At 43.2% G+C, this 23,739-nt stretch overlaps 1 protein-coding gene across 2 annotated transcripts in view; it reads left to right on the top strand.

The window, feature by feature from the left end:
* Positions 1–23,739, top strand: part of ZC3H12C (zinc finger CCCH-type containing 12C) — a 47,202-nt gene that overhangs the window by 6,731 nt on the left and 16,732 nt on the right. For both annotated transcript variants that reach the window (XM_038762203.1, XM_038762202.1), the window contains exon 3: positions 2,091–2,851. In XM_038762203.1, the coding sequence (XP_038618131.1) occupies positions 2,091–2,851 (761 nt within the window). The remainder of the gene's footprint in view (positions 1–2,090; positions 2,852–23,739) is intronic.

The raw sequence follows: 23,739 nt of genomic DNA, 5'->3' as shown, positions 1-23,739 counted from the left end.
GAGCTCAGTGTGGAGGCCACAGTGAGGGTTTTCTTTTTTAACTGTATCCTTTGATTAGAATGCTGTTGTGATTTGTTACTTGCACTGTGGTGTCAGTATATTACAGTAGTTAATAAATCAGAGGGAGTATTTGCTTTCTATTTTTTTTTTGGTGGGGGCAGGCTTTTCCTTTAAAGGAATTGCTGAACTCATAGAGATTGATATTACAATAAAGAACTCCAGAGGTTAAATGTGCAGATGAGTTTAGACGGCACTAAAGAGAGAGCGGCTTTTCGGCACCGAAGAAAGATACGTGAAAAGTTTTGTTTTCTGTATGAATTAGAGAAAGCTAAGTGTTCAGGGTTGGCTTGGAAAGGCGAAAGGTCAGAGGAATTGACGTCTAATGCATTTAAAATCCATTCTGATTACATTAAAGATAGCATTTTACCTTGCCTTGTATTTGAGTCAGCATGATTTACGGCATTTATGCTGAAACATTTATTCCAACAGCTAATAGTTTCCAGCAAACAAGGACTAGCTTCTCAGAAAGTAGTTTAGTAGTTTCGTCTAACCGTTTGCATAATGTATACTTTGGGGCCTAAAAGATGTAGAAGCTCTTGAATTCAAGTGGTTTTCCACTGTGTAAATAGTTGCACATGACAAGCTGAGATATGTTTTGCAAAGTGCTGCAATTTATCTAGGTTCTTTGCTGACATACACCCCAAACCCACTTGAAGACTGGTTGGCATTTTGCCATTTTCCGTCCTGTGTGAAGTATTGTTTGCTTTGATGCCTGAACCAGCATCTTGGATAGTTAGATGACAAATCTTGCAAACTATTAAATGCAGGAGAAAATTATTTCCCTCTATAACAGACTCTTGGCAGAGAAATTGAGATTCTTTCCAAGAGGCTATAAGCAAAGAGAACATTTTAAAATGTTTAATAATGTGCTCTTGGGAACAAAATAAGAGAAAAGGTTCAATTGTGAGGATAATGACAAGGGGTCGTATCCAATGTGAGGCAAGAATAACAACACTTATTCCAAGAGGCTGCCAAGGATGGAGCTAATATGCAAGGCTTTGATAATGCTGATATTCTGTATGTGTGTTTTGTCATGTGGTTTTATAAAGCAGGTTTCTGTATTCTACTTTCTACTTTACTGTAATGAAATGAAAGCTTCATTAGGTCAGAGATTGTCTTTTGCTCTCTGATTTCTTCTCCAAATCCAATTGATTGGTTTTCTTCCAGATTATGATTAATAATTTGTGCATTAAACTGAGTAAAATCTTCCAAGTGAATAATAATTAATTGCAGTATTTAAGTTTTTACTATGCGTCAACCAGTCTTATAAGCGCCGAGTTAGATACAAATTAATTGTCAGACACAGTCCCTGTCCCACGTGGGGCTCACAGTCTAAAAATAAGGCCAGTTATTGTAATTTGGTGAGCTATATAAACTATCACACCATCCAGTTATATTGCAATTGCATTTGTTATTTAGAAAGCTGCCAAAGTAATGTCGATTGGATATTCTGAGTGTTCAGAGCAATGCAAATATTCAAACTATGGAAGTGATCACTTTGATTTGGAAAGTTGTAGTTGATGTTTTATTATGTTTTCTTTTTTTTACCTTCCTTTCCTCGGTAAGAGTTTTTTTTTTTTTAATCTACTGGAACCTTTTATTTAAGAATAGTATTTTAATACATTTTACCTTGTAGTTGAAAAACCTAGACCTTTTTTGGAAATTCATTCATTCATTCGATCGTATTTCTTGAGTGCTTACTGTGTGCAGAGCACTGTACTAAGCGCTTGGGAAGTACAAGTCGGAAGCACATAGAGACGGTCCCTCCCCAACAACGGACTCACAGTCTAGAAGGGGGAAATCTTCTGGAGAAAATGAGTCCTGCCCCCCTGAAACACACACACTTTAATGGGTTTATTCAAAAGCAGAATTATAAATGCATTTTTCAAGCACTATAAGTTGTAACAATTGTTCTAAGAACAATGTGTCAACCAAAGATTGCAGGTAGGAAGGCCTTTGGGCAACAAAGGCTTGACATGAAATTCAGAATTCAGGTGATCCGCTGAACTCCTCTTTGTTCTTTTCTCTAGGACTGCAGGACACTTTATATTCAGGAATACATAAAAAACAGCAAAGTGGAGTCAAGTACATGCAGCTTCATGGGCTTGGAAGATCACCTGGGGCATGATGAAGGCCACCTTCATGTGGAAAGCCCTGTGACACAGATACGTGCCATTGTACCTTGGCCAATGGTGGAGAAACCAACAATGGATAGAATTAACTCTAGGAAGGAGGATGCTGAAAAGGAGGTGCCTGAAGAGACTGGAAGCTCCAGTTGTGATTCAGAAGAAAGCACGAATTCGGACAACGAACCGGAGAGATCGGGCAGCGTGGCAGTCGATTCTTGCTTGTTAACGAAAGTCCACAGACGGCTATGTAGGTCTCCCTGCCCAGAACCTCACAGACTCAAACGCGGTGAAATCTTCCAAGATCTTAAGACAGAGGAAGTTCCCACGACACTTAAGGGCGTGACGAAGCCTCCTGACGTAGTGAAAGAATACCAAACCAAACTGGAGTTTGCACTTAAATTAGGCTACTCCGAAGAACAAGTTCAGCTTGTGCTCAATAAACTTGGTACCGATGCTTTAATCAATGATATTTTGGGAGAACTGGTCAAACTTGGAAATAAAAGCGAGGCCGATCAGACTGCCAATTCTGCTAACGGGAGCATAATGCGGGAAGCATCTTCTCTCGAATACCAGAGGTCTGAATCTCCACTTCAGGAGGTTGTGACAGATGATGGCGATAATCTGAGGCCGATAGTTATTGATGGCAGCAACGTGGCGATGAGGTACGTACCTAGCCATCCTTATTAACTGCTGCCGGACACTCCTTAAAGCTGCTTTCTCATCCTAGAGTAGTACTCCTTCCAAAGATTGATATGGCTAAAGTGAATTTAACCTCCTCATTCCTCCATTCTTCTGGATTCTTGCATTAGCTGACCCATTTTTAAAACGTTTTCTCTCTTCTCCTCTTTCCCTCCACCCACTTTACTTTCAGACTCCTCAGGGGTCAGTTTCTCTTTCATTTAGTACTAGCCCTCAGTGCTACACTAAGAATTACCTCTGTCCTGCTTGTAGTTTTAAAAGTTGAAAGAGTTTTTGGATTGTGTGTGTGTGTATGTGTGTGTGTGTGAAAGAGAGAGAATGAATACATTGAGTTGGGATTAAACAGTCAAGGTCTGTGTTGCGTCACCATAGAAGAAAACCCTCAATTTATAGAAAATAAAACGATGTTTTTTTCTGCCTTGGAAAGAAACTGCCACTTATTCCATTTAAAGTTACTAAAGTGAAAGGAAAAATCATTTTTATTGAGGGTTGAACATACTTTAAAAAGAAAGTAGAATCACTAAACGGGATGAGTCAAAATGAAAACTCTTAATCGTGAGTCTTATGGCTTGAATAATTACAAGAAACATCTAAATGTTAGAGGTAGTGCCTTGTGCACAGGGAATCCTCAGTAAAGGTTTATGGTGAGTTGAGAATTGACATCTGATCCAGAAAGGTTTATTCATTCATTCAATCGTATTTATTGAGCATTTACTGCACTGTACTAAGCGCTTGGGAAGTACAAGTTTGTGATTGTATGTTCATTTTTCATTAGAGGGTGAGAAGGAAGGCAGAACGATTTTGGAATTAGCAGCCCTCAGCATACCCCCTCTAGACTGTGAGCTTATTGTGGGCAGGATTGTCTGTCTTTATTGCTGTATTGGCCTTTCCCAAGCACTTAGTACGGTGCTCTGCACACAGTAAGCGCTCAACAAATATGATTGAATGAATGAATGAGACCTGTAGACCCAGGTTCTAATCCTGGCAGTGCCGTTGCCTGCTGGGTTGCCCTGGGTAGATCACTTAACTTTTCTGTGCCTCAGTTTCCTCATCTGTGAAGTGGGGATTAGGTACCCATTCTCCCTCCACCTTAGTCTGTGAGGCCCTTGCAGGGCAGGGACTGTGTCTGATCTGAGCACTGTTTTTGGCACATAATCGGTGGTGTTTATTGAGGGCTTATCACATACAGAGCACTGTTTTGAACACTCGGGAGAGTAATAATAATGATAGCATTTATTAAGTGCTTACTCTGTGTAAAGCACTGTTCTAAGCGCTGGAGTACAATACAAAAGAGTAGGTTGATCCCTACCCTTTGTGAGCTCACATACTAGAGTGGGAGACAGACGTTAAAATAAATTACATTTTGTTGTTAGATATGGTGGAAATGGAGGAAAGGTGATTGTCCTAGTGCTTAAGAGCGCCTAGGTGATGCAGAAGGGAAGGCCCGGACAGGGAAGGGAGGGCCTAGTCAGGGAAGGCTTCTTGGAGGAGATGTGATTTTAGTAGTAAGCACTTCATGAATACTATTATTTGGCACTAAAAATCATGTCAGAGCTGAGGGTCTGCTGTCTGTTACAAGTCTCGGACAACAGATTTTGTGTCCTATACTCTTATTCTGGGCTGCCCCCAATCTCCAATCAATCAATCAATCATATTTATTGAGCACTTACTGTGTGCAGAGCACTGTACTAAGGGCTTGGGAAGTACAAGTTGGCAACATATAGAGACAGTCCCTACCCAACACTGGGCTCACAGTCTAAAAGGGGCTCACAGTCTAAAATCTCCAGTTTCCCTCTGTCCAGAGACGCAGCGAGGCTCAGTGGAAAGAGCATGGGCTTTGGAGTCAGAGGTCATGGGTTCGAATTCCGGCTCCACCACATGTCTGCTGCGTGACCTTGGGCAAGTCACTTAACTTCTCAGACCCTCAGTTCCCTCATCTGTAAAATGGGGATGAAGACTGTGAGCCCCACGTGGGACAACCTGATCACCTTGTATCCCCCCAGCGCTTAGAACAGTGCTTTGCACATGGTAAGTGCTTAACAAATGCCATTATTATTATTATTATTATTATTACTTCCAAATAGTAATTGAGGAAAACTGAGGAGAACGATGTAGACTGTGCAAGTGGTGGCCACATCCCTGGATCTTCCCTTGGGAATCTGGCTTCCACCCTGCATGCTTTCCCCCTTGCCTCTCTGACTAGCATGGCAGTAAAAAAAATGCCCATTCTTGTATGTAAAGATTTGTTTTCTGGGCAGTTCACTAACCAGTGAAATACTAGGTACAGGTTTAAGCATTTCCTTTTAGTTACCATGGAAATGCATTTTGATGGGTGATTGTCAAATTCGCCCTTGACAATTTGATATTCCCCCATGGATATTTCACAGATTTCGGAGTGGTAGTCCTTTGAGCATCTGCTTCGAGGGCAAATGACCCAAAAGATTGGCAAGAGATCAGGGAACCTGTCAGAAGTGGATGTTTATAGTTCAAACTATCAAGAAGAGCTTTTTTCGCGTACTAAGCATCAGAATGAAGTCTGCTCCTATGTGATTGTTAACACAAATGACATCATACTTAAGTTTGCAACCAACCCACAATTATATCAGTCTGGATTAAGTTTTACAGAATAATGCTTCATGAGTCGTCACTGGTCTGCCATTGGGAAAGCGACACTTAAAGTACCAACATCATAAGCACTCAATAAATACGACTGAATGAATGAATCAGTAATATTGGTTGAGTGTTTACTATTTTTTTTATGGCATCTGTTAAACGCTTACTATGTACCAAGCTCTATATTAAGCGCTGAGGTGGATACAGGCTTACCCGGGGCTCACAGCCTTACCCACGTTTTACAGATGAAGTCACTGAGGCACAAATGAAGTGAAGTGACTTGCCTAAAATCACACAGCAGACATAAGATAGAGCCAGGATTAGAGCCCATGTCCTCTGACTCCAAAGCCCTTGCTCTTTCCACTAGACCGAGATCACACAGCCGACAAGTGGTGGTCGGAATTAGAACCCAGGTCCTTCTGATTCCCAGGCCCGTGTTCTATCCACCAGGCCATGCTGCACTTTCTTTTTCTTACTATGTGGCGAGCACTGTACTCTGTACTACATGCTTCGGAGAGTACAATACAATAGAGATGGCAGATATGTTCCCTGCCCACTACAAGCTAACAGCAACTAAATAACTCCAACCTTGCTTTCTTCCAATACTAAAAGTGGACACCCTCCGAACAAAATTTTCTCATTGAGAAAGATTACTAAAGGTATTTATTTAAAGTCATCATTGCCCCCACTTTGTTACCCATTTGTCTGATTTCAGTCTCATCCCACAGTCGCCTCAGGAAATTATAGTTTCCGTTTTGCTGTCATCCTCATCAGTGGTATTTGTTGAGCCCTCACTGTGTGAAGAGCTCTGTGCTAAGCTCTTGGGAAGTACCGTTCAACGGAGTTGGTAGGCATATTCCCTGTCCACAACGAGCTTACAATCTAGAATAAACACATATGGCAGCTCACAATGCATCAACCATGGAGATAAAGTACCGAATGATTGTCCATAATTACTATAGGTAAGGTAAAAATAGCATCCATATTACATTGTTTTAACTCCCTGCCTCATTAATCCCTTACCTCCATTTTGATTAGTATTATGTGCTTTAGGACAACCTTAACTAAAATGATATTTTTATGGCACTACTAAGGTAAAATTTAACAAAAACACAAAAAAACCCCAAAAACTTCTAATCTCTATATAACAGTTTAGAGGAATGAGGAAAAATTGTTAGCAAAAGTGAGACTATTAATGTTTCTGATTTAAGAGGAAAGCACCAGGTAACGTTGTTAGACCTGTTCAAAATTTAGTTACAAAAACAATTCTAAAACTATTGTTTCTCACAGTGAATGACCATTTGTTTACATCAGGCAGTGACAACATCCTTCCAAACTGAGCCGGAAAATAGGAATCAGTCATACTGCAGATATTTTATAATCAGTGGTGGGTTTTTCTTCTTCCAAAAATAGAATAGGTGTAAATAAACCTGTTTCTCATTGCTCTCTTTTCTTCTTAAATTCAGCATGTTCCCCTTTAATCGAGGGGGTCGAATTCTTGAAGAACCTAGGGTGATGGGATAACCATTTTACAGCAGTCGCTCGAAGCAATGGGAATGAATGGGTTAAGGGGGTAGAAAGTGTGAACACTGACATTGTTCAGTACAAATTCCTGTATTCCTGTGGTGTCCCCCACTAGCAGAGTGCTTCACTCCTTTGCCAAGTACTGTTACTGTACTGTATTAATAATAATAATAATAATGTCATTTTTTAAGTGCTTACTATGTGCAAAGCACTGTTCTAAGCGCTGGGGAGGCTACAGAGTGATCAGGTTGTCCCACAGAGGGCTCACAGTCAATCCCCATTGTACAGATTAGGTATCTGAGGCACAGAGAAGTTAAGTGACTTGCCCAAAGTCACACAGCCGACAATTGGATTTGAACCCATGACCACTGACTCCAAAGCCCATGCGCTTTCCACTGAGCCACACTGCTACTCTTAAATATTGTAACATGACAAAAACACAGAAACACCGAGTACAGCATGGAAGGCAAGGCAGAAGAAGCTGGCAAATGTAGCAGCATCTCATCCCATAGGCAGAGATAAATTTTGTTTTTCGTATTCCAAATCTATTTGCCCCAGTGAGTCTCCTTGCTGCAGCTCCTAGTGTGGGAAGAATATTCCCTAATTTTCCAACATGCTATACCCCCAAATCACGTCGTGCAAACGTGTTATAGCAGAACTGGGCATATTGTGAAGATGAGTAAATTTCCACCAAATGTTTCATTCTAAGTGCCATATGGTTAAAGTTGTTTTTTTACTTGACCCTTTTGTCTAAGCACAAGGTGAGAAAAATTACTGAGATCGTAAAAATACTCCCTAACCGTGGGATTTACTTTGTAGTTCAAAGTAAGACCCTGTTGCCGACTTGTACTTCCCAAGCGCTTAGGACAGTGCTCTGCATACAATAAGCGCTCAATAAATACGACTGAATGACTGAGTGAATGATTCAAATCACTTTTCCATTTATCCTGGAACATTCTTCCATCAAGACCAAGATACTGTTTCACTGCTTCTCTGCTTTTCTTTCCCCAAGTAAATTCATACAGAATTGGGTGAATGTCAGTGAGGTTTCATTAGCAGGGTAGAATACTCGATTTATGTATATTCATTCAATCGTATTTATTGAGTGCTTACTGTGTGCAGAGCACTGTACTAACGCCTTTTTAACTTTTGTAGATTTAAATAGTTAAAGAGAAATAGGTTAAAAGTGAGGTAGGCATTTCTGTTAAGGGTAAGGAGAGACTTCCAATTTAAAAATTCAAGGTCTGTTAAATATATCAAGGTGCTGCACTAAAATATGAGCCCCTGTTGATCAAAACTGAGTAAGATTACCTAGGATTAGGTGGCTCATTATTGGTAATACTGATAATAACTGTGGCATTTGTTCAGCATCTACTGTGGGCTAAATACAAGAGAAGCAGCGTGGCTCAGTGGAAAGAGCCTGGGCTTTGGAGTCAGAGGTCATGGGTTCAAATCCCGGCTCTGCCAATTGTCAGCTGGGTGACTTTGGGCAAGTCACTTAACTTCTCTGGGCCTCAGTTACTTCATCTGTAAAATGGGGATTAAGACTGTGAGCCCCCCGTGGGGCAACCTGATCACCTTGTATCCTCCCCAGCGCTTAGAACAGTGCTTTGCACATAGGAAGCCTGTATATATGTATCACCTGTATATATGTATATGTTTGTACATATTTATTACTCTATTTATTTATTTTACTTGTACATGTTTATTCTATTCATTTTATTTGGTTTATATGTTTTGTTTTGTTGTCTGTCTCCCCCTTCTAGACTGTGAGCCCACTGTTGGGTAGGGACTGTCTCTATATGTTGCAAACTTGTACTTCCCAAAAGCTTAGTACAGTGCTCTACACACAGTAAGCACTCAATAAATATGATTGAATGAATGAATGAATAGGAAGCGCTTAATAAATGCCATCATTATTATTATTATTATTACAAGATATCAAGATATCAAATTAGACTCAGCCCTCATCTCACCTGGGGTTCATGGTCTAAGGGGAAGGGAGAAGAGTTATTTAGTGCCCATTTTACATAAAGGAAACTGAGGCACAGAAAACTTGAATGACGTCCTCAAGATCACCCAGCAGACGAGTGGTGGAACCAGTATTAGAACCTCCATCTTCTATCTCCCAATACTGGGCTCTTTCCACTAGCCTACACTGCTTCGCATCAGTTCCCACCTGGGGTTCACAGTCTAAGTAGGAGGGAATACGATTAAATCCCCATTTTACGGACAAACTGAGATGCAGAGAATTTAAGTGACTGGTCCAAGGTCACACAGGAGGCACGAGCAGACCTGGGATTAAAACCTGGGTCCAGGCGTTTGCTCTTTCCACTTCAGCATGGTTCAGCTCAGGCGTGGAAGTCGCAAGTGGCTTTTCTTGGCAGTTATTGAGGTAAAAATAGCTGCAGTCTAGAATTTAGGATGAGCAACGTGACTTTCACTGCTATTTGGGAGAAAAATAAGGAGGCAACACTTCTGAAATGATCCCCTGAGAAACTGAGAAGCTTTTCCTTTTGGGGTGCCACTGGGTATGCAGGATTTTGATTCTACTGTTCAAAAAAACCCAAACGGTAAGATACTTGATTGCTCTGTGGAAAGATAGCCTGCCTTCAAAATCTTACATATTATGGTTCATTCATTCATTCAGCCGTATTTATTGAGCACTTACTGTGTGCAGAGTACTGTACTAAGCACTTGGGAGAGTACATGTAATAACAAACAGATACATTCCCTGCCCAGAACGAGTTTACAGACTAGCGGGATAATGGTATCGCAGACTTGAATAATAATAATAATAATAATGATGGCATTTGTTAAGTGCTTACTATGTACAAAGCACTGTTCTAAGCGCTGGGGGGGGATACAAGGTGATCAGGTTGTCCCATGTGGTGCGTACCGTCTTTAATCCCCATTTTACAGATGAGGTAACTGAGGCTCAGAGAAGTTAAGTGAGTTGCCCAAGATCACACAGCAGACATGTGGCAGAGCTGGGATTCAAACCCATGACCTCTGACTCCAAAGCCCGAGCTCTTTCCATTGAGCCATGAGCAATCAAGTATTTCAGAACTTTTCCAAAGCCCTCGGCAGCACCCATTTACAAATTCCCACACTGGATTTCTCATTTTCTGTCCTTTCATTTACCACTGAGGCACAATGGTGGCTTTACGATATAGTTCATAAAAGAGCCATTCAAGATATCAAGCAAAGGTGAAACTTTTGATAGAGGGGAAACTTTTAATTGCCAGAATTTAATTGGAATTTGCTTTTGGCGGCCATCACCAGAAAGCACAAGCCTCCTCATACCATACTCAAATTTTTCTTGGAGTACTGACTTAGGGAGAAGCGTGCCATTAATTAAACCTTCTGCCTCATTTTATGTCATGTATAGGTGTTGCTTACCAGTTGCTGGGCAGAGTTCCAGTCTTTTTAAGATGTTTAAAAATGGACCCCTTGAAACTGTAGAAAGAATCAGAGCCATGATTCAGGCCAATGAAGCAAATTTTTCCAAGGGTTGACATGAGCAAAGATCAAGGAATGGTATTTTCTGCCCTTGCCTGTTCCACATCCTTATCCTTAATGCTATTAAATGTTGCTGTCATGGATTTTTATAAGCCAGTGGTTTAGGAAATTTCCACTTGTTATTGCAAATACGTTTATCTAAAATATAACCTTAAAAAACACATCGTTATGTGAACAAACCTTGACTTCCCCAACTTTCTTTCAAGTTTCTAACCATCCTAACCATCCATCACAAGTCTCAAGTGGGACTGTTTAAGTTTTGTCATTAAATGTGATGGATTGTATTTTCCCCGCAGTTTCCTCAAACAGTGTCGTAATCCCGCCAGATCTGGATTTCTTAGGTTTGCTTCTAACTCCTGCCTCACATTCTTAAATATGTATTTCACTCCTTCTGTCTTCTCACCTCCCTTTATAATGGGCCTTGGGACACACAGCTATTTCAGATTAGCAAATTGGAGGTTGAAACTTCAGAATGACTTTCAGGAAGCTCCTTGCAGGCAGGGATCATGTCTATCAACTGTATTGTATTGTACAGTACAATACAAGGGCTTTGCACAGTGTCAGTAATTGCTCAATAAGTATTGATTGATGGGGAAAATATAAGTGCTGATCCAATAATAATAGCTATAATTATGGTATTTATTAAGCGCTTACTATGTGCCAAGCATTGTTCTAAACTCTGGGATAGATTCAAGGTAATCAGATTGTTCCACGTGGGGGACTCAGTCTCAATCCCCATTTTACAGATGAGGTAAATGAGGCACAGAAAAGTAAAGTGACTTGCTCAAGGTCCCACAGCAGACAAGTGGCGGAGCAGGGATTAGAACCCATGTCCTTGCCTCTCAAGCCTGTGCCCTTTCCACTAAGCCACACTTTGAACTTAATGGCTTCATATGTAGTTATCTGTCATGTGTGAAAATGATTTCTCCCTACTTTGGGGTTACAGCCTTGAGGCAGCTGAGAGGTCGAGGAGGATTAGGATGGAGTAGAGGCCATTGGATTTGGCAAGAAGGAGATCATTTGTAACTTTTGAGAGGGCAGTTTCTGTGGAGTGAAAGGGATGAAAACCAGATTGGAGGGGGTCAAGGAGAGAATTGGAGGTGAGGAACTCGAGGTGTAGACAGTGCGCTCGAGGAGTTTGGAGAGGAATGGTAGGAGAGAGATGGGACAATAACGGAAGGAGCCGTGGGGTCAAAGGAGGGATTTTTTAGTACAGGGGAAACACGAGCATGTTTGAAAGCACTGGGAAAAAGCCATTGGAGAGTGAATAGTTTGAGGAAAGAAGGGAAGGAGCAAGTGTTTTGTTAATGTGTGAAGGAATGGAGTTAGATATGCAGGTGGAAGGGGTGGATTTTGAGAGAAGGCAGGAGATCTCCTCTTGAGAGACTGCTGGGAAAGATGAGAGAGTCAAGGAAGTGGCAGGAAGAGGGAGGAGGTGGAGAGGAGCAAGGGAGATTTTAGGGAGATGATGCCTGGTGGTTTCAGTTTTCTCAGTGAAGTAGGTAGCCAGGTCATTCAGGGTTAAGAGATGGGGGCAGCAGGTTTGAGGAGGGATTTAAACATCTAGAGCATGGGTGGCTGTAAAGATGGAGAAGTAATTTTGCCTGGCAGTGAGAGGGTAGAGTTAAATAAGGCATGCAAGGATGAACTTGAAATGGACAAGCACAGCCTGATATCTAGATTTCCACCAACAGTGTTCTGTGGCTCGTGTACAGGAGCAAAGAAAGTGGTCTGCGGAGGTGATCCAGGGCTGTGGGTCTGGTTTGAGATCAACGAACGGATAGCAGAGGAAGAGAGTTGAGTTCAGTAGAGATAGTGGTGTTGAGGGCATCAGTTAGGTCATCAAGGGAAGGTCTTTGGAATATAGAGGCTAAATGGGGTATGACGAGTTGAGAAAATTGGATGAGGTCAAATGATTGGAGGTCTCTGTCGGGGAACAGGACAGATTCACCGGGGAGAAGATGTGAGGGAGAGAAGGCAGGCAAGAAGGTTGTGGTCAGATAGAGGGATATCAGAGTTGGTGAGGATAGAACTTGTAATGTGACTGAAAATGATGAGATTGAGTTTGTGTCCAAGTTGGTGAGCTGGAATGGAGCAGGAGGTCAGTGGAACTGAGGAGTTGTAGAAGATGGGCGGCAGAAGGGTCATAAGGAACATCTGTGTGGATATTGAGGTCCCCAAGGATCAAAGTAGGGATGGAGAAAGAGAGAAAGAATTTGAGAAAGGGATCAAAATAGTTACATTAAGTTGGAGGTGGGGCCCGGGGAACTGTAGATCACCATGACTAGTATCGGGAGTGGAGAGTAAAGGTGGATGATATGGGATTCAAATGAAGGGAGAGAGAGGGATGGGGGAGATGGAATGGGGTGAAAGAGACATTGGGGAGCAAGAAGCCAACTCCTCCCCCTTTCCTAGTGAGTCTGAGTGAAGATGAGACCCCCCCTCTAGTGAGAGCAACATGGGAGACAGGGTCATCTGGGGAGTCAGGTTTCCATGATGGCAAGGAGGAGCAGTGACTGGATCAGGACTAGGGCAAGGATGAAGGGAAGTATTCCCATGATGGAGCAGAGTTTCCACAGGCTGCATTCTGCTGAGGCTGGCTGGGGGGGAAGAGGTGGGAGAGATGTTGGAGTGGCGGAAGGGGTGGGGCGAGGTTGGCTAGCAGATGCAGGACAGGGATGGGCTCATTGGAGGACAGGGATTGAGGGTTTATGGTGAGGTCAGGGAAGTTTAAGGGGCCTATGTAGTAGTAATAATAATGGCATTTATTAAGCGCTTACTATGTGTAAAGCACTGTTCTAAGTGCTGGGGAGGTTACAAGGTGATCAGGTTGTCCCTCGGGGGGCTCACAGTCTTAATCCCCATTTTACAGATGAGGTAACTGAGGCCCAGGGAAGTTGTGACTTGCCCAAAGTCACACAGCTGACAATTGGCGAAGCCGGGGTTTGAACCCATGACCTCTGACTCCAAAGCCCATGCTCTTTCCACCGAGCCATGCTGGTTCTATGTGAGATTATCAGAGCAATAACTACTTAATCCAGTGGTTTCCTGAGTAAACTGTTGAGTTGTATGCAGGTCCTTGGGTTCTTGAGAGTGAAGAGGGGATCTTTTAGCTCAGTGGCTCAGTGGAAAGAGCCTGGGCTTTGGAGTCAGAGGTCATGGGTTCAAATCCCGGCTCCGCCAATTGTCCGCTGTGTGACTTTGGGCAAGTCACTTCACTTCTCTGGGCCTCAGTTCCCTCATATGTAAAATGGGGATTAAGACTGTGAGCCCCCCGTGGGACAACCTGATCACCTTGTAACCTCCCCAGCGCTTAGAACAGTGCTTTGCACATAGTAAGCACTTAATAAATACCATTATTATTATTATTATTATTTTAGGAGGAAACCAGTTCAGGAGTAAACTGGAGGCTGGGTTGATGTGAAGGCAGGCAGCTGTTGATAAGTAAAAATCCTGCATCGGGTTTGTCACCTGAGTATCAGACAGCCAAGCCTGATCTGTGTTCTCCACTGGGGATTGAGGCCTGGCTGCAGAGAGAGGGGGAAGATAAAGGTACCGGTGGGAGAATAATAATAATAATAATGATGGCATTTGATAGTATGAAATACTACTACTACTACTACTACTAATAATAATAGGATAGTAGGTGATGGTTCCGCTGTCCAAATACCTGGTCTGGCTGAGGCAGCTAGGCGTAGAGATCTCAGTGTCCTAGGACAGGTCTCTATCCTGGAAGATCAAGGCCTCTCAATGGAGAGATAATAATAACGATCATAGTATTTGTTAAGTGCTTACTATGTGCCAGGTACTGTACTAAGCACTGGGGTGGATACAAGCAAATCGGGTTGAACTTAGTCCCTGTCCCGAATAGGGCTTCCAGCCTTAATCCCCATTTTACCGATGAGGTAACTGAGGTCCAGAGAAGTGAAGTGATGTGCCCAAGGCCACACAGCAGACAAGGAGCAGAACCAGGATTAGAACCCATGACCTTCTGAATCCCAGGACCGTGTTCTATCCGCTACGCGATGCTACTTCCCTATGATCTGAGCGATCGGGGAAATCTCAGTGTCCTCAGGCAGGTCTCTGTTCTGGGCAGTGTTTGATGGTCCACACTGGTTTGTGGCCTCTTAGCGGAGAGATCTCGGTTCTTTGTTGGCACCATGCTCTGACAGACTCCCAAAGAACATTTTTTTCATCTACTCTTGCATTCCCTGATAGCATGCTCCATAGGAAGCAGAATTCAGTGATAGCATTCAACTCCATCACTTGTAATATTCAACTCGTAGCTTCATCACTGATAGTGTTCAGTTTCATTACTTATACATTCAACTCCCAACTCCAGCACTGATAGCATTCAATTCCATCACTTGTAACATTCAGCTCCCTCCTCCAGCACTGATAGCATTCAGCTCCATCACTTGGTAACATTTAACTGCTCACTCCATCACTGATAGCATTCAACTCCGTCACTTATAAACATCCAACTGCCAACCCCCTCACTAATAGCATTCAACTCCATCTGTGATAGCATTTGTCTCCCAGCAGCATGGTCTAGTGGAAAGGGCAAGGAGTCAGAGGACTTGGGTTCTAATCCTGGTCCTATCACTTATCTGTTGTGTGACCATGGGCAAGTCACTTAACTTCCGGACCTCAGTTACTTCATCTGTAAATGAGGATTAAGACTGTGAGCCCTCGGTTGGACAGAGACTGTGTCCAACCTGATTGTAAGCACTTAACAGGCACCATAAAAAATAAAAACTCCGTCACTCATAGCATTCAATTTCATCCAGTATCATTCGACCACACTTCATCACTGACAAAGATCGTTGGGAGGGGATGGGCCTTGCTGGGTGTAGACCGTTACATGAACGTCTTCTAGAAGCTAAGTCTCCGTATAGAGCACTTTACCCATTTTGAAAAGTAGGTCAAATTCATCTGCCTGTCTGCGAGTGCTTCTGGAGCACAGTGATCAACATTTAACAGCTCGTCTTTGTCCTCTTTGATTCAAGGACATTTGATGGATGGGTAAAATGGGTAAAGTACTCTTTAGCTTATTGAGCTGAAAAAATTTCCTAGAGGGCTAGAATTAATTTGGAAACCAGCTTCAAGATCCTTTATAGGATCCTCCAGTAGAAATCATTGATTAAGTCCGAAATTATGGAAACAGTATTGCTTATTACATTGGTGAAGGTGTAAGGATCAGAGAAGGGCCCTTCAATTTGAACTTGGTGATCCATGTGGATAAATAGGAATATTTTTAGGATTTTGCTCAATCTTTTCAGGGCAATCAATCAATTGTATTTATTGTGTACATACTATATTCAGAGCACTGTACTGAGTGCTTGGAAGAGTACGTTAGAATTGGTAGACACAAACCCTACCCCCAAAGACCTTACAGTCTAGTGAGAGCAATCAGACCTGATTATTAACTGCCAGAGATGACATCAGATTGTGGAATCAAATGATTTTGTAAAGTTTAAAAATATGTCAAGGTCTTGAGGTTGTCAATCAATTATATCACTCAGCATTTACTGTGGGAGAGCATTGTAGTAAGTACATGGGAAACTACAATACAACAGAATTGGAAGATGTGACACCTACCCACAATTATCTTATAGTCTAAAGGGAGAGACAGACAGTAAAGTAGATTGAAGGTAGCAGAGTGTAAGAAAACCTACATAAGTATTGTGAGGCTGGAGTGAGAATCAAAGTACTTAAGGGCTACACAGCTAAGTTCATAGTCGACACAGAGGGGAGGGAGGGTGACATGGGTTTCAAAGGAAAGGAAAGAGGTGGATGAGGTGAGGGAATTGTTCAAAAGCAGCATGGGAGAGGGGAAACAAGGAGGCCAACTCCTCCCCCTTGCCCAGTGAGTCTTGATATGTTGCCAACTTGTATTTCCCAAGTGCTTAGTACAGTGCTCTGCACACAGTAAGCGCTCAATAAATACGATTGATTGATTGATTGGGGAGCAGGAGGAGATGAGGTCCGTTTAAGCAGAGAACTACTGGGGAGGTAATGTCAGCTGGGGAGAGCCAGGTTTTGGTAATGGTGAGGAGAAGCAATCAGAAACGGGTTAACAATGAAGGGAGGCTTTCCCATGATGGTGAAGGAGTTCCATGGGCTGCACAAATGTCTGTATTTCTCCTAAATCTAATGTGCAGCAAAGATCACATCCACAATTGTCCTACTGTGGGCTAAGCCGCACATGACCCTCTGGCTAGTTTTTGCTAGAATTTCTCTGCAATGGCGAGCAATGTCTGCAGTCCACTTTCTTGTCTCCCACCTTGTAGATGGTATTAAAAGTGGCGCCTTTGCAGTCCTGTGGTATTTCCTATAAGTTGAGAAGCAGAATGTACTACTTTGAACAGTGCTTGGCACGTAGTAAGCACTTAACAAATACCATTATCATCATCATCATTATTATTATTACTGTCGGAACAACAGATTCTCCCCTCTTCCTCTTGTTCCCAGAGATTTCAACAGCTGTGTCGCAGAACTAGCTCTGTAGTTTTCAAATTGGTTGTGAATCCCTTTAAATTTGGAGTGACAGTTCCATCTTGACATGCTGACAAGTTCACCCTCAACATGACACTTGGATTCTCTGGCTGCTATTGGCATTGTTTTGATTACCTCACTGTTGAAAATGGGGATCATCTGCAAAGGCTGAGATTTGAGGTTTTTGTTCTAGTTTGAGAATAGTAATGGGGAAGAAGATTGAGGACACAGTCATCACGTAAGGAAGCTTCTGCTTGGAGTTGGGTCCAGATGTTTCCCTGGTGGAGAGAAAATTCCTGGGACTAGATGGTGATTTAGGAAGGCACCTAGAATTTGCGAGAGCACCGTAATGACTTGCAAAAGGATAGCCGACCAAGCCGGCCCGGCTTGAGGATTCTCACTTTTCTCACAATTTCCTCAGTACCTCTAGGTCACAACCTATTACAAGGTGTTACCTTCATTTATTCTAAGTGAGAAACGGGGTTAGGAAAGCAGAAGAGTGACTGTTGGGAGACCACCACAGTCAGAAGACAAATTAGCCTGGGGGCTAGCCCCCAGGAGAAGGGTTCTTCCCAGTATTGGACTCCAGGATAGAGCCATCTTTTAGACTGTGAGCCCACTGTTGGGTAGGGACTGTCTCTATATGTTGCCAACTTGTACTTCCCAAGCGCTTAGTACAGTTCTCTGCACACAGTAAGCGCTCAATAAATATGATTGATGATGATGATGTTTGAAGCTGGGCTTCAGCCTGCCTTTGCAACATCTGTTCTGTCCCCAGCTTGAGTATGGTCCTTCATGCGCTTAGTACCACTCAGTAAGCACTCAATAAATATGACTGATTGATTTTAGTTACGAGATTCCCCAACCCCTCCAAGAAGTCCTCCCTGACTAAGCTCTCATTTCCCTTCCCTATTTGCCTTCCTTTCTGTATCACATATTCACTTGGGTCTGTACCCCTTAAGCCCTTAGTGCTACTCACTCCACAACAGCTCCTCAACATCCTTATACCCTGCTGCTTCCCCTACTTGTAATGTTTGTTCATTTCTATCTCCCTTGCTAGATTGTAAGTTTCTTGAGGGCAGGGGTCATATCTACGAGCTCTATGGTAGTGTCCTCTCCCAGGTGCTTAATACAGTGTTCTGTAGCACAGTAAGCACTTAATAAATACCATTGGCTGCTTGGATAAATTGCCCATGTTATCCTGTTATTGCCCTCTCATTCATTCATTCTGTAGTAATTACTGAGCACTTACTGTGTGCAAAGGACTTTGCTAAGTGCTTGGGAGAGTACAATATAATAATCAATCAATAAATAATAATAATAATAATAATGACATTTGTTAAGCACTTACTATGTACAGAGCACTGTTCTAAGCGCTGCTGGGAGGGGGAATACAAGGTGATCACGTTGTCCCCCGTGGGGCTCACAGTCTTAATCCCCATTTTACAGAAGAGGTAACTGAGGCTCAGAGAAGTTAAGTGACTTGCCCAAGGTCACACAGCAGACATGTGGCGGAGCCGGGATTTGAACCCATGACCTCTGACTCCAAAGCCCGTGCTCTTTCCACTGAGCCACTCTGCTTCACGCTGCAGGGAACAATAGACATGTTCCCTGCTCATAACAGGCTTACAGTCTAGAATAACAGTCTCCTTCCACGTACCACCAAGCAACGCTGTCCTGGGTTGAGTATAACCTCATCATCATCTCATCATCAATCATCAATGGTATTTATTGAGCACTTGTCTGTGCCAAGCACTGTACTAAGCGCTTGGAAGACTACAGTAGTCTTCCAGAAGACTACTTGGAAGACTACAGTACAACAGAGTTGGTAGGCATGTTCCCTGCCCAAAATCAGCATATAGTCTAGAGGGAGAGACAGACATTAATGCAAATATGTTTTTTGTCATATATGATTTAAAGAGATATACATAAGAACTGTGGGGTTGAGGGGGAATATCAAATGCCCAGAGGTCAAGTGCCTAGATGACACAGAAGGGAGGCTATTGTTACCTGCCTGCTTGTTTTGTTGTCTTTTCCCCCCCTTCCAGACTGTGAGCCCGTTGTTGGGCAGGGATTGTCTCTAGTTGTTGCCAAATTAAACTTTCCAAGAGCTTCGTACAGTGCTCCGCACACAGTAAGCACTCAATAAATACGATTGAATGAATGAATGAATGAATGAGAAGGAGCCGAGGGAAAGAGGGCTTAATCAGGGAAGGCCTTTTGGAAGAGATGTGATCTCCATCACCCCACTAGAAACTACCCTTCCCTGTCCATTCTTCATTTTGGTCAAATAGCCAATAGCCTAATGGCGGGTGAACTTTCTCCCCCTCTAGGATCTTACTGGGGATAAACACAATGTGCGTTTTTATGCTGTGTTAGATTGTGTGTGATTTTGATGAAGTTAGGAAGAGGTGGTCTCTGTGTTTATTTCAGGTTTCACAGCCATTTCGGAGGCTGGACATTATTGCAGCTTCGCAGACCTTCAGTTTGATAGAGAATTGATAAACTGTTGTCACACTCTACCCCCCAACCCAAAGCCATGTTGGCCTGTTTCAACTATTTTATTTTGCCATGCATCTGGGGATTTTACCAACAGCAAGGAGCTAGACGGTGAGCTCCTCATGGGCAGGGAACATGTCTACTGCAGTGTTCTCTCCCAAGTGCCTAGTAATAATAATAATAATAATAATAATAATGGCATTTATTAAGCGCTTACTATGTGCAAAGCACTGTTCTAAGCAGTGGGGAGGTTACAAGGTGATCAGGTTGTCCCCCACATGTAGCAACTACTCAACACGTATCAGTGATTGATTTTAGCAGAATTTGCTGGCATTATTAAGTTCGGTGCTGCCAATGAAAATCTTTAATCATGCAGTGGCCAATTGGTTCTTCATCAACACATAACTTTGCTGTAGCTTAGAGAAAGTCAGGGAGAGAGTGTTATATTTTTTTTAATGGTATTTGTTATGCACTTACTATGTACCAGGCGGTATAACCCAGCACCTCTCCGGGAAAACTTTGGCCTAAAAGTCTTCTGCAAGGAGATGGCCCAGGGCCTTGGTCACCGATGAGGTTCCTTGGCCATCTATCTGAACAGTCCTATGTATTTGACCACTGCACCCCCTGAAAAGAGCCATTTGCTAATAAAATACTTGAACACCCAAACTAAACTCACTGATGAATTACCAATGCTAAGATATAACCTTGTGGTCCCAATGAAACAGAAAACCTTCAGTTAGCAACTGCATCATGCACCATCAGGATGTCACGTGCAGTGCAAACTGCAAACACCTAAAAAGGAGAACATATTAAGCTAGCTCGTGTGTAGCCATTACTGAAATCACTATTTTAGCCCTGTCGGAAAAGATTTCCTGCTAAACTTGGCTTATTGAGAAGCAACGTGGCTAGAGAAGCAGCGTGGCTCAGTGGAAAGCGTACGGGCTTTGGGATCAGAGGTCATGGGTTCAAAAACCGGCGCTGCCAATTGTCAACTGTGTGACTTTGAGCAAGTCACTCACTTCATTGTCCCGGTTACCTCATCTGTGAAATGGGGATTAAGACTGTGAGTCCCCTTTGGGACAACCTGATCACCCTGTAACCTCCCCAGCTCTTAGAACAGTGCTTTGCACATAGTAAGTGCTTAATAAATGCCATCATTATTCTTATGCCAGAAACACCTTTATCTCCAAGACTTTCCTCTGAGCAAAGGCTCTTGGATATAGGTTTTGCAGTCAGGCAGTGGCTTGTTTCAAGTCATTCTAAGAGGGATTAGAGGGTTTCTGTTGATATTGTGCCTCTCTCTAAACCCTAAACACTGTGCTACCCTCAGCAACATTGGAGCCATATTCAGCGTTAACGAGAAGGAAGAATGATTCTATAGGGATCAATTAATCAAGGATACTTACTGATCGCTTACTCTGGGAGTGTGCAATACATAGGTATTGGTAGATGTGATCCCCCCCCCCAAGATGCGTACAGTCTACAGAAACTTGACAGACTAATGGTAGTTGTACTCATATCTGACAAACTGTCATGGGAAATCTCAGCTCTGTATAGGCAGCAAAGTCTGGATGAAAGTAATTAGACCATATGGGATTTGGAAACTCAACAGCAATGATCTACTGTTTTCACAATGTGTGAGAAACAAATGCCAGTTTGTAATCCCCAAAACAACCGTTCCCTTACCAAGAAAAAGAAAGACAACTTAAATGCATTGAGAAGCTAAACAGTATTATCTTGATTGGCTGTCACTGAAATCCTGGAATTAACTCGTTGCCAGGAACTGGACTCATCGTGGGTTGTTGTTGTTGGAAAGTGTTGAACATTTTCATCAGTGGCTTCCCTGATGAAATCTTGAGCTTGCTTAATAAGTTTACTTTTGATGCCTACTTGTGGATGTGGTTAACCGGCTAATAATAATAATGTGTGGTATTTATTGAGCGCTTACTATGTGCCAGGCACCGTTCTAGGTACAAGCAAATCGGGCTAGACAGAGTCCCTGTCCGTCCCACACGGGGCTCACAGTCTTAACCCCCATTTTGCAGATGAGGGAAATGAGGCACAGAGAAGTGAAGTGACTTATCCGAGGTCCCACAGCAGGGCAGTGGCAGAGCCAGGATTCAGATTCCCAGGCCCACTAGGCCAGGCTGCTTCTCTGGACTGTAAGATAAAAATGCAAGTTGGCTGTGGTCACTAGCAAGTCAATGGCGCTCCAAAGGGTAAATGCAGGAGTGTAAACCTGCAGAGAAAAATATTAACCAAAACAGAGGGAAAGAATGAGTTCTTGGAAGAATGCCAGGGAACATGTAGAAGTTAGAATGGCAGTGTTGCCTGATGAAAGAAGAATTGTGGTATTTGTTAAGCACTTACTATGTGCCAAGCACTGTTCTAACCACTGGGGTAGATACAATATAATAATAATAATGATGATGGTATTTGTTAAGCGCTTACTATTTGCAAAGCACTGTTCTAATAATAATAATAATAATAATGGCATTTGTTAAGCGTTTACTATGTGCAAAGCACTGTTCTAAGTGCTGGGGGGATACAACGTGATCAGGTTGTCCCTCGTAGGGCTCACAGTCAATCCCCATTGTACAGATGAGGTAACTGAGGCTCAGAGAAGTGAAGTGACTTGCCCAAGGTCACACAGCAGACATGTGGCAGAGCCAGAATTCGAACCCATGACCTCTGACTCCAAAGCCCGTGCTCCTTCCACTGAGCCACGCTGCTTCTCTAATGATGATGATGATGTATTTGTTAAGCGCTTACTTTGTGCAAAGCACTGTTCTAAGCACTGGGGGGTATACAACGTGATCAGGCTGTCCCACGTGGGGCTCACAGTCAATGCCCATTTTACAGATGAGGTAACTGAGGCTCAGAGAAGTTACGTGACTTGCCCAAGGTCACACAGCAGATGTGGCGGAGCTGGGATTCGAACCCATGACCTCTGACTCCAAAGCCCATGCTCTTTCCACTGAGCCACGCTGCTTTTCTAAGTGCTGGAGGGATACAAGGTGATTAGGTTGTCCCATGTGGGGCTCACAGTCTTAAACCCCATTTTCCAGATGAGGTAACTGAGGCACAGAGAAGTTAAGTGGGCTTCTCTCCCGGGCTTCAAGGCTATCCATCACCTCACCCCCTCCTACCCCACCTCCCTTCTCTCCTTCTCCAGCCCAGCCCGCACCCTCCACTCCTCTGCCGCTGATCTCCTCACCGTACCTCGTTCTCGCCTGTCCCGCCATCGACCCCCGGCCCACGTCATCCCCCGGGCCTGGAATGCCCTCCCTCTGCCCATCTGCCAAGCTAGCTCTCTTCCTCCCTTCAAGGCCCTACTGAGAGCTCACCTACTCCAGGAGACCTTCCCAGACTGAGCCCCTTCCTTCCTCTCCCCCTCGTCCCCCTCTCCATCCCCACCATCTTACCTCCTTCCCTTCCCCACAGCACCTGTATATATGTATATATGTTTGTACATATTTATTACTCTATTTATTTTACTTGTACATATCTATTCTATTTATTTTATTTTGTTAGTATGTTTGGTTTTGTTCTCTGTCTCCCCCTTTTAGACTGTGAGCCCACTGTTGGGTAGGGACTGTCTCTGTATGTTGCCAACTTGTACTTCCCAAGCGCTTAGTACAGTGCTCTGCACACAGTAAGCGCTCAATAAATACGATTGATTGATTGATTGATTGACTGATAAGTGGCTTGCCCAAGGTCACACAGCAGCATGTGTTGGAATTGGGATTAGAACCCGCATCCTCTGATTCCCAAGCCCATGCTCTTACCACTAAGCCACGCTGCTCCTCTAAGCAGCGAGAGTACAGACCTGGAAATCAGAGGTCCTGGGTTCTGATCTCTGCTTCACCACTTGTCTGCCGAGTGACCCTGGGCAAGTCATTTAACTTCTCTGAACCTCAGTTCCTTCACTGGCAAAATGGGGATTAAAACGCTGTCTCCTACTTAGACTGTACACCTCATGTGATTATTTTATATGTACCCTAGTGCTTAGAACAGTGCTAGAACACTGAAACAAAGGCCTCAAAGCATGGACTTGGGAGTCAGAGGTCGTGGGTTCTAATCCCGCCTCCGCCACTTGTCAGCTGTATGACTTTGGGCAAGTCACTTCTCTGAAAAGATGGTTTCATAGGGCTTAATTGTAAGGAGCGACAGGGCATCCGCAAAGGGTTTGGGG

Source organism: Tachyglossus aculeatus, chromosome 20 (genome assembly GCF_015852505.1).
Source record: "Tachyglossus aculeatus isolate mTacAcu1 chromosome 20, mTacAcu1.pri, whole genome shotgun sequence".
NCBI classification, from domain to species: Eukaryota; Metazoa; Chordata; class Mammalia; order Monotremata; family Tachyglossidae; genus Tachyglossus; species Tachyglossus aculeatus.
Note: the sequence above shows the minus strand (reverse complement) of the source record. Positions and strands in the feature narration are given on the sequence as shown.